Genomic DNA, 12,058 nt, shown 5'->3' on the forward strand with positions numbered 1-12,058 from the left:
TGAATGAACTACAAACAAATGATTGTGTGACAACGGAGGAGAAATGTGGTCACTAGGAGCGGCGCTGGGACCCTTCAGATCTATTTTAGGGGCCTTACGTCAGAATATCTCAGAGAAAAGGAATTTCCAATCCAATCGTTGTTCAATCCCACTGTTTCCCACCCCAGTCAGACATGCCTGCACAGACTGAGGTGAGCCCCACCAGGACTCAGTGTGATCTCACCACAGAACGGACAAGAGAACGGACCACTGTCAGTCTTCGTGTGTCCACAGACTGTGCAAGCTAAATTAAGTTTTGTTTCAGTTAAATCCAGTTTTGGGGGAAATTCCCCAAATGAGTAATATCAAACCAAAAGAATCAGGGGGGGGGGGTCACATCTCTTGTCACTGCTAACATTAGTTTGATTCTCCGTTTAACAAGCATCTTCCTGCATGTGTTTGTTCAGGCTCATACATTATTAGAAACAGACATTTAACTGCTGTTTCCTCTTCAGTATGAGAGGAAGACCCTTCCAGAGACATGTAAAGACACTGTGGTGGGAATATAGAGGCTACAAACGTCCACACATTCATGGACGTTGGACTGGGTGATCCTGACTGGCAGCACATGGGACCAAAGTCCTACTTTTCCTCCATTGTTCTGCTACTAAAACCTTCTCACAGGCCCAAGGAATTTAAAAACCATGGAACGGTACAACACCGGAAAAACGTTCAGTCATTTGGTTTTTACGACTTCAAGAGGCTGAACATTTTCCTTAAAGTGCACAAGAAAATTATTCAAAGTGAAAGAAAAACAAAGCTGTTTTCCCCAACACTGACTAACACATGGCGTTTAAGCCTCTTCTATAACCTTCTTCTGGTTGGCTGCTTGGCCAAAAACTCCCAGTTTTTAGGGGCATACTTGTATTTGCCAAGAGAGCTTGGAGGAAGTGATAAGAAAATGGACATCCTGCTGGACAGGGTCTGTCTCTGCCCTGTCAATCAGCACGCCAGCTCAGCTCAGCTCAGCTCAGCTCAGCTCAGCTCAGCTCAGGGAAACACAGAGACAAGCTGCTGTGTTACTACTGGCCAAAGCTCTGTGTGTTGTAACTAGTGACTGACACCATTAGTGACAGCGGGAACAGGACAGACACACAAACATCATGTGAAGTGATGAGTGTGATGAAGATGATGGAGAAAAGGCCTCAGCACTGATCCTGAGCACACAGCAGCACAATGACAGCTCCTAACAACAGCATCTGACTCATCTCCATAAAAACACCTCAGTCCCGACAGTCAACTGATAACTGACTGTTTTTGGTCAGTTTAATGAAATGAAAAGAAAATGTTAGTTAGAAACATCCTCTGACAAACATATTTAAAACACAGTGAGAACAAGACTCCTTTCTTACCTTGTTGTGGGTGTGAATCCACAGATGAGCTCTCTGTTGGCGGTGACATAGACACTGTAGTGTATTAAAACACACACACACACACACACACACACACACAATAAATCAGTTAAGAAGTCGTAAGTCCCCTGATGTGGCGCTGCACCGCTGCACCGCTGCTCGTGTTCGCGTTTGTCCCGACAAGTTTCAAGCTGCGCACAGACGCACTGCAACAGGAAAACGCGTGGTCGTAGTCGCGCCGCCTCACTCCCCACTCTGGTCTGTGTGTGTGTGTGTGTGTGTGTGTGGAGGGGGTCTTCTGGTTAACAGTGACGTATGCACAAGTGGAAATAACCGATGACAGCTGGACGGGTACAGCAGACAGAACCGATGATAAAACAAAACACTTTCATCAAATCAAATTTAACACACCTGGATAATTCTTTTGTATATTCAGAGTTTCACGTCACATAAATGTCAGCCACCGGGACGTGGGACAGCCCCCTCTGAGTCAGTGCGCCTTATTTGGAGGCTGTGCGTAAAAGTGCGCACGCAGTCAAATTGTTTGAATATCGTGAAGAAGTGCTGAAATTCCCTCTGCGCTGCTTCTCTGCTCCACTTCTGTATTCTGGACGAGCTTGTTTGTTATGTAAAACACTCCAGTGTGGTGCCATCTTTGGTCAAACTTTATCATTTGAGTGGTCAGCTTTGGGTCTCCATGTTTAGCTCATATTCTTCCTCTTCCTCTCTCTCTTTTTGTTGTTGTTCTCTTTCTTTGTCTTTATCTCTCTCTAAAAAGGAAAAAATAACTCTGCCATTAAAACTACTAGTCTAGTCACATTTCTATTATAAAACAAAACTAGGGAATCATTATTAACACTCCTGTTTCTTTTGAGGAACTGTCCATGTCAGACCCATGATTCATCACTTCAGTTTTCCACTGTAAAGATGCTCTGGCTGTTTTGCATAGGATGGATATCAACCGAGACCAACCAACACACAGAAGACATAAAATGCAAAAGTTCAGAGACACAAACGTCTGACGCCAAAGTCCTCCATCCTGCTCTTTGCTTTAAACCAACGGCAACTGTTTTGTCTTCACTCCTACGACACATTCTGGAGACGGCCTCCACCTGTCCAACACTGAATCAGGCACGAGACTGAAGATGTGTCTTGATCTTCTGCTCCCTGTGAAGATCTCCTGTTCACAAACACGGCTTATCACATAATTCATCCTGAAGGATGGGTGCCAAGTGTTGGCCGCAGATCCTTCAACACACCCCCCCATGACCTGGCAGACGGCTTCCAGGATAACAGCAGTGAGATTGTAATATTTCATATTACTTACTTGCTGGTGTGTTTCTCTTTAATGATAGTTAGCAGTGTTACCGGGAACCAGACACACAAGAATTTCACTGATAGAATTTCACTGATAGAATTTCACTGATTGCTTCATGTACCTGCTGAGCATGTGACAATAAAGTCTTGATTGATTGATGATTGCTGGAATCAGCTGGGCTCCTCACATGTTCAGCTCTGCTCTCTGCAGGATGAACAGCAAAAGCTCTCAGCGTAGTCAACTTGAGAAACCAGCTGTGAGTTCATCATTGTATTTACAACAGAACGAGTCTTTCTCTTCTGTCTGAACTGCCTCCCTCCTGTCAGAGCACCAGAGCTGTTCACAGGAGGATCTGAGGGAGTGAAGTTATTCCAGCATCCATCACAAACAGACACAAAGTCTGAAGATGGTGGATGGTGGATGGTGGTCTGTGGACCCTCCTGAGACTGGAAACATTTACAAGTCTGTTTCCACTGACAAGCTGAAGGACCATAAGGACCATTGTCCCCTGCCAGTGATGGGCTGCATCACATATAAGCATGTTAAGTAGTTTCCACCTGAACGGCTGCAGGATGTCTCTGTAAGACAGGAAGAAAGCCACAGGTGTCATTCTAAGTAGATACAAGGAGATTTTATTTAACATTTTTGTGTACAAACATAGGCTGCAAATGCCTTCCAAACATGTTTGCCCTCAGAATACAGTATTCCTTTGTACAGTTCTACAAGCAGAACGTTGAATATTGAACAGGAACGAGAGTCAAAAAACTGAGGAGGGTAAAAAGAGAAAGTGTTTGTGGTTGGTCAGCAAGTCTCATCCTCGTCCCGTCTCCAAGAAAACGAAGCTAGCAGATTCCCAAAGGTTAACGCTGTGTGATTTAATGTCAGCGCCATGTGGCAGCAGAGGGTCGTCTGACAGTGTTAACTATAGTATGGACACACACTGATCACCACCAGGGTCATGTACAATAACTGGAGGAGAGCGTTCATATAGAGCAATATGTTCCATATCCTTCCACAGAAAAATGTAACCTTTGTTGTTGCATTGACTTTATTTTCATGTACAGAACTAAGGGACTGCGGTTATGGTGGGCGCTGTATCATGGAGGGTACATGCAGTTACACTGACAATCAACAGACCAAAACAATGCAGATTTCAGAGCAATATAAGACTCTTTTCTCCTCTACCACACACTGACAGCTTGGCTTCTTTAAAGAGACTGGAGGCGTGCCAGCTCAGGCCTCACCCATCAGTGGACGCCACAATAAATAAAACGGAAACCAAGTCATGTACTCTCTAGTTATAATACATATCATACAACTCCATGGAAAAGTAAGAGAAGTCTGAGTCATGACAACTTTTAAATTGACAAGAACCTGCGCCTGCTATTCAGTTACCTTAGTCAGATAGCTAAACAATCACAGTGGCCAGTCTGTTGTACAACACGAGTCACTACAGAGATGAGCCGACGATGCAGGAGAAGATGCTGCAGTGGTTGTGAATCTGGAACAAAGTGGCGACAAACAGTTCAAACTCTGACAGGACGCTCGAAAACAACAAAAGCCGATAAAGAGACATTTTCCCAAAGAAAGCACAACATGTATCTAATATTAATTTAGCTTTAGATGATATTGTATCATAAATAAATAGCTCCAGTAGACCTTCTTCTACCAAACGGGGGCAAAGCATAAATAAATAAGAATAAAAGGCTTTAAAGAAGCTGAAAGTTTGAGAGCTAAAACAAAAACATGGCTAAGGAGTTCTGTCCTTTGCTCCTTTCAGACTGACTTTACTGGGGAATCACAGTCGTGTGGAGGTGGCCAGTCGAGCGGGCGTGTAGAGTGTGAGCTAAGACCACGCTTAGGTTTAAGGTCCTGTCTTAGTCTCTAAGACATGAAAGGTGTGTGGCTGTCCTCAGCAAAGGCAACGGGAGACTGAACGACCATCAGCGCCTCCACTGACGCTCAGAGAACCACAAACCAAAAGAAGAAGTGTCGAGGCACGATAGGGTAGAGTAGTGTAGGCAATCGGGACTCGTTACAAAGGTGACGGATAAGTAAATGAACCATGGATTCATTCTATGTCTCCTGAATCCTAAAATACAAAACATATAAATGATGAAATGACGTGTGCATGCTACAGTAGGCCAGAAATTAGTGGAAGTACATAGTGGCAGTAAAAAACAAAAAAAAAGAAAGAAAGAAGGCGTGAACACTTTCAGAATAAGAGCTCGACATTGGGACTGAAATAATAATGGTGTCTTCTCTGTATGATGACGTGCAAAGTGAGTTCATATGTTTAGAGAGCTGATATGTATCCCAAAGGAAAAATCCCTCCTGCTTTTAAAAGCCTAAGAACTATTTGTTATTAATAACATTGACTCATATATGCCTCCCAACATTATCTTCAACATGGACACAACCACAGAAAAGCCCTTATCACATCCACTAAACTGCTCGGTTGGTTATAGTTTTATGCCTAAGATACACATAGGAAACCAGTCATGATATTCACCTTTAAAGGGCAGATTCACGTGTTTTTTTTAAGTCAGGTGTCCAGATGAACACTGGAAAAGGTCCCGCTTGTTGTAATTATTCCTCCTGTTCACACTGCCGACTATAGTTTTGAGACAGACCTGAAAAACAGTGAACTGGTCCTTTAAAATGGCCAGAAAAGGACATGCTGTAATAATGTAAACCAGATACTCGCGAGCCAGCTGCATCCCAAAGTCTACGATGAAACATTAACGAACCAGACAGCAACAACAACAGAGAGGAAAGAAAAGTAAAATATGCCTGCATGTTAAATCACACACAGAATGAGAGATGTTCAAATAGTCAAAGAGCTTTCCTTTAAATTGGCCGTCGGGTTGGACGCCGTCAGGCTTAACGGGATGAAGAACTGTCGAAGGGACAAAGAATCATTGGGACGTTTTAGCCGAAATAAAGAAAGATGAAACTAAACAATAATCCTTCATTAAAACGGACAGATCGGCTCTTCAGTGGGAACAAACGCTGAGCGCTCAGGTCACTTGAATCTTAATACAGTAGTTCTAACATTGCATGAGTGCACTTCTGCAGCCACAGATTAAATGGTACAAAAAGAGACAATGTCATGTGTGTGTGTGTGTGTGTGTGTGTGTGTGTGCTGTATTATGACATTGCATAATGTCTACACTAGACAGGCGGTGGTCTCTGGATGTGAGACGTTCTGCTGAGGAACACCCAGCAGTTAAAGAGCTTGTGCCTTCTCCACAGCAGCATACAGTATGTAACTACAATGTGTGTGTTACCTTCATAATAATAATCATAATAATAATAATAATAATAATAATATCTAAGAGAACAACTGATAGGCTGGACAGAACAGCTGAGTAGTTTCTATAAGAACAAGGCTAAATCCTGCTTATTTACTGCAAGACTTGAAGTCAAGGCTAAGACCTACCACTTTCTTAATCAAACAGAAAACAGTTCACATAGGAAAAACAAAACCTCCCCCCTCCCCCCTCTCCCCCAGGCCCCCAAAAATAAATTACAATAATAGCGACAATGATTATACTGTTAAACCAAAAGAAAAAAAAAATACACCTTTAAGATTATGTACATACTGTATCTGTAAATACAACGGCTTCCTTTTCTCCTAGAAACAAACAAACGACATATTAATTTGGCAGGATGTCCTGTGTTACAATAAGAAGGACATTTCGTCAGCAAAGATATGAACACAGACAACTCCTATGTTAGAAAATATATTGCTTCCTGGATATTTAAGCTGAAGACTACCTCGAGACACAAACAACACAAACAGAGGAGATTTGTAAAACCGCAGGCAGTCAGATTGCAGTGTATTACTAATCATCGGGCTCCTTCTCTTCTCTCACAGTCCCTCTTCAAGCTTCAGCGTTTGTCTCGGACTCCAGCCGGGGTTTGTTTACCTTGTAAACACTTTAACGTACAGGTGTTGTGGCAGCTCTGGGTGTTCACCTCGAACTCCCACAGAACAGCACGAATGAGAAACAGTGTGCTGAGATCACGTGAGACACGGTCACACAGTTTTCCTCAAGAGGACGTGAAGATGCTCGGCCGAGATGGAGGAACATGATTTGCGGGAGTCTTGAGTTGATGATTGTCCAAAATAAACACAGAGAACAGAGACAGAGAACAATGCCCAAACACAAAGGTACACGGGAACTCTGATTTGTTGGCGAACTAGTTGAAGAGGAAAGAAAGAGATGCTTCGTTCTCTCACTGACGGTTTAGACAAGCTGTGAAGGCTCAAATGCCAACAAAGACCAAGGAGGAGAAATGTGGACAGAAGATGTACCCACACATCACTGGAGGTACGAGGAGCACAGGTAACATCAGGAGAGACCGCACACCCTCTGAGCTTCAGAGGCCCACTGGCGCCCTCTTGTGTTTGAGGGGTGCAGGCGTCACCGGAGACAATCCTTCTCCAGGAGCCTGGTCAGTCAGTCCAAAAACTAAATACTACAGGCCCACTCTGAGCCACAGTCCGTCTCTTCTGCTCCTTCGTGGTCAGAGTCTGAGGTCGGCGGCGTCACCGTGAGCTCTATACTTCAGTGGAGAAGAGGATGCTCTGTCGCTTGCTGTCTGGGGTGGGGATCGTCTCCAGCTGGAGGAAATACAGCAACACCTGGACCTGCAAGGACGGAGAGACGACGGAGAGTGAGAGAAATTTGCAGTGAAAATCTAAATTAGGTTTTTTTTTCCAGACAAAGAAGAAGAAGATGTGTGCGGCTCACCTGCGCCATAACCTCCAGGGACCAGCTGTCCCCCATGCTGATGGGCTGGGTGGGGTTAGCGGGGATCTTGCTGTCCTTCTCGGAAGGCCTCAGCAGGGTCGGCCCAAACACCGTCGCCAGGTTGTGGAGAGACATCTTGTTGATGCTTTCCTTCTCTGCCACCCTGAAGAAGGGAGGACGACAGACGAGTTCAGAGGGACCGCCCCCTTTATCTACTCAAACGTTTCCATCAACAACTATAAACACATTTGATTTCATTCATACTAGTTCTGATCGAACCATAAACCCATAAACTGAACCTGCTTTGGTTCTGGAACACCGGTCAGACACAAAAAAAGAAATCTGCAGGAGACCGTTAAACTATTTTCTGACATTTTACTTTTTAAATAAGTGATTAATTGAAAAAATAATAAACTGTATCCACAATCACAATCACAACGGGGCGCCATTTTGAAATACTTCTACATTCATGGCTTGTTGTTGTGCATCTACAGTTACTTATTACACAAGCGTGCACGTGTGTGTGTTTCCTTGCTCGTACCTCTTCAGGTGGTCCAGGAGGAAAAGGAACGTGACCAGGTTGGGTTCTGGCAGCGACAGCAGTAAGTTCAACATACAGCTCTCTTTGGCAACACTATCAGACAGGGCTGCAGGGGAGGAAAGAGCAAAGGTCTTTACACCTCCTGCACATTAAGGACTCTTCTCTTATGCTTGATAGATTCATCGAGCGATAATCAGCTGTGCTCCGTGGTGACTTACTGATGCCGCCTGCAAAATTGGGGTAGAGCTCGTCAGTGAAGAGCGGCTCTGGCAGCTCTCTGAAGTACAGCTTCAAGGTCCCGGCGATGGCGTTGACGTCCATCTCACTCATCATCACGGACACGTCTTTATTGTCTGTGGGAGAGAGACGAGAATGACATGAAGAGAGGAGGCCGGACACCCCGACACAAGCGGCAGTTTACTTTCCTGCATCACATCAGATCGACACGCTTCGTTCACAGTTAGCACACACACACACACACACAACCGCAAAGTCTGTAAGAGGTTAGATCAAAGATGTGGTTAATGGTGCCACATCAGAGGTCACAGGCAGACACAGAGCTACAGTAACATCACCTGAGTAACAGAAACAGAAAGATTAGAAAAGGATTTCCTTCTGCTGATGGTCAATAAATCCTCCTCTCTCCTCCCTAGAAATGCAGGTTGCAGTATTATAACCAGACAGGGGATGAAAAGACATTTCTAACAAACACGTACATGTCGACATGTTTACAAATGAAAGAAACAGATTACATAACCTTTGTAATAAAAAGTGCACGATGTACTGTATTCAGATGTTCACTCACTGGTGTCAAAGGCCGTCTTCAGGGCCTGAATGTCAGTGGCCACTCCTGACACGCGGTAGATGCCCACCTCCTCCATGCCCCTCCGCTCAATCTCCTCCAGGCACTGACGGACAATGTAGGGCACCTTGGAGCGCTCTCGCCTGGACGGAGACAAGCGTTAATGATCACCAACAGGCAGCGAACATCGAGTACAACACTGACTGACACCCGTCCTGAGGATATAATGAGGCACTAGATGTTCCCACATGAGGACTAAATGAACTGAAGGCTGCGACTGAAAGAACGAACAGCTCTTCTGGTTCGTTGCTAGTTTCTGTTCTATCTGCAGCCCTGATTGATTTTTGCTGGTAAAGCTCGTTAACCCACTTTTCTTAAATCCTCATTAATGTCACTCATCATGAACAGAACATGCCCCCCCCCCCGTCCCATCTGTCTCCCTCTTATACCTCCTTTGAGAAATTGAGCTGACAGTTTTATAGTGAACGGATATTGTGTGCTGGTTGGTCGGTCGACCCGATTGGCTGGATTTCCAGGAAATTTGGTGCAGACATTGATGGAGGCCAGACAATGACTCCCAAAGACTTTGGGGACTTTTCTTGTTGCAGCATAAAGCTGCCATTTGTGTTTTTTCTTAGTGCAACATCACTTAAGTGATCCCTTCCTTTGTCATGTGGCGCCATCATCAGGTCACATGTTTAATTTCTCCAGCAGGTTTAGCACCAAATGTCTGTTGCTAAGATGGTGACATGATGAGCATCAGCATCGTTGTCAGTGTGAGCTTGTTAGCATGCTGATGTTAGCATTTAGCTCAAAGCTCTGCTGTGCCACAAGTAAAGAGCTGGAAGAAGTGTTTCCAGACCTGTTACTGTCTAAGAGTGAGACACTTCTGCACAGGAGATAATGAAGATTTAAGTTAATGATGTTTGTGGGAAAACGTGGATAAAACAAGAGGCGGCCTGATCTGAGCCCCGACAGATGTCACTACCGACTGTCACACACTTTATTGCTTCTGTGTGTTTGAACGTCAGCTCACTTGGTCACTGTGGAGATCTTGACTCCAAACACGCCCATGGGTTTCCGTGAGGGCATCCTCTTCAGGCTGAACTCCCGGCTGGTGAACTTCACGGAGAGTTTAACCTCGATCTGACACAGGAGAGAAGAGCTCAGGGTTAAACCTGCTGTACAGAGCGAGAAGCCTGAAATCCACCTGCAGGAAATCCTGCCATGTTACAACCAGAGGGAGACGTCGCAGTGAAATGTAAAGCTGAAGCACATCCTGGAGAAACATCCGGAAAACATGCATGCAGGCTGGACTGGACCAACGCAGCAGTGACACCTAATGTGAGTATTCTAGGGTGTCGTACTCACCCCGTTCATGGGAATAACTGTTCTCTGCCAGTCTTTGCCTTGGAGAGTCTGAGGGTCGAGCTGGGGGAGGACAGGAACATGTCAGCATTACATTTCAGCATTTATCCACTGATCCTCCTACTGAACTCTTCCAATCATCTGTTATTTCACAAAACACAAAGATTAGAGAAAAGTCCAGAAAGATTTGTGCATCAGAACTTATTTCTTCTTCTTCTCAGCCCGATTATTCATCTCCTGACCCACAGGTTGGGAACCACTTGACTAAACTAGCTCAATGTGTATAAAGCAGTTAAAATCAGAAGAATGCTGCTTGTGGCCTGATGCATCAGTGTTAATGACCCGATGATGTCCAATACGACCTTATATCAGTTACAGGGGACATTTTACTGCTCAAACAGAAGTTCTCCTTTGATACTTTAAGTACGTGAAGCTGATAATACTTCTGGACTTTAACTAACTGTTGTATTGAATAATTACTTCTGTCACCAGTTGTTTGTTTCTGTTTGTTAGTCGGCAGGATTTGTGAGCTAAATGAATTTCTAATTTCATCTCATTTCTGCTTATCTGTACATACCGCTGTGCTACTTATGTATCGCTCCATGTTACGTCCACATAGCAGAGTCACAATTATGGTTATAATATCGTCATAGTTGCATCTGCAGGACAAATCTTCCCTCTGTCGTCGTTTTAAAAGGTGGTTTTGTTCTCGTGTTGCATCACATGTTACTGTATTTTTATAAATATGATAACTAAATCTAATTTGCTTAAAGAGACTCAGTTCACACGCAAACATGCACAAACACTCGGATATGAAGAGACGCCATCTGGGACAATAAAAGCCACACACACACACACACACACACACACACACACACACACACACACAGTATACTGTATGTTTACCTAGGCAGGGCCCATCTGGTTGCATGTGAAGCTGGATCATGTTTCTCATAACTGAATCTGTCAGAGCTGCGAGTGCTCTCCGCTCTGAGCCGTTTATCTATGAAGAATTACATTCCACTAAAAACAGCAAAGCCATACGAGCTCCTTCTGCTTCCAGATAAAGACGTTTTAAAAGCTCAAGTTTCTGGCCAACAAACAGGATTGTATCTTCTGCAGCCTTTACCCTGCACTCTGCGCCGTAACAGCATATCGTTTTCCAATAAATCACTGATCTGTAAAACTGAACCGTGTAAAAATATGACACATGGCCAACAGAACGAGGTGGGAACGCTCAGAAACACTGTGTGAGACAGACTTTACAGCACATTTAGACAGAAACAGGCCCCACATACATGTATGTATGTATGTAAGCAGCTGATTAGGTACCACCAATTAATATTAATACTGTTAAATTATCTTTAACAGTAATTACAGATCATTTATTCCCCGACAGCATCAAAGAGCTGTTTAAAGGAAGAAAAAGCCAATGTGATTTGAGGTGAATGTGCATCAAACAAAGAGTCAGGAGTGTGTAAGGAATGACTACATTTCTGTTAAAGGGATAAATTGATGGAGCAAAAGTGAAAATGTAAGTTTAACAAATGACAAGTCAACAACTGGCACACAAAAGAAGAAAAGTGGAAACATTTAAACTGTAAAAACGATATTTAGATGCGTTAGAAGCACATTTAAACAGGTGACTGGTTCATTTGGTGTGTAAACCAGTAAAACGGAACAGTTATCTGTGGGGTTTATCACTGAGGCGTCTCCTGGAGGCAGGAGTGGCAGTGTCTTACTCTGGATTTATGAAAATCCTGCTGGAAGACTTTCTCACCGCTCTGGGTGGTTTGTTTTGAATGACATCATCTGTTAAGACGCGTCAGGAACCACTAGGTGGAGCATGTGACTGTAAGGCAGACTTGTCCTCCTGTC

General features: G+C 44.1%; 1 protein-coding gene and 1 long non-coding RNA gene across 2 annotated transcripts in view; one reads left to right on the forward strand and one right to left on the reverse strand.

The window, feature by feature from the left end:
- Positions 1-12,058, forward strand: part of LOC139219083 (uncharacterized) — a 348,076-nt gene that overhangs the window by 99,081 nt on the left and 236,937 nt on the right. The window lies entirely within an intron of this gene.
- The window catches only part of bcr (BCR activator of RhoGEF and GTPase), a 68,755-nt gene continuing 63,973 nt past the window's right edge, over positions 7,277-12,058 (reverse strand). Inside the window, exons 17-23 of the mRNA XM_070850315.1 lie at positions 10,184-10,243; positions 9,849-9,958; positions 8,816-8,955; positions 8,229-8,363; positions 8,011-8,116; positions 7,470-7,632; positions 7,277-7,366 (exon numbers count right to left, since the gene is read on the reverse strand). Coding sequence (XP_070706416.1) covers positions 7,277-7,366; positions 7,470-7,632; positions 8,011-8,116; positions 8,229-8,363; positions 8,816-8,955; positions 9,849-9,958; positions 10,184-10,243 — 804 coding nt within the window. The remainder of the gene's footprint in view (positions 7,367-7,469; positions 7,633-8,010; positions 8,117-8,228; positions 8,364-8,815; positions 8,956-9,848; positions 9,959-10,183; positions 10,244-12,058) is intronic.

This window comes from Pempheris klunzingeri, chromosome 19, assembly GCF_042242105.1.
Source record: "Pempheris klunzingeri isolate RE-2024b chromosome 19, fPemKlu1.hap1, whole genome shotgun sequence".
Classification (NCBI taxonomy): domain Eukaryota; kingdom Metazoa; phylum Chordata; class Actinopteri; order Acropomatiformes; family Pempheridae; genus Pempheris; species Pempheris klunzingeri.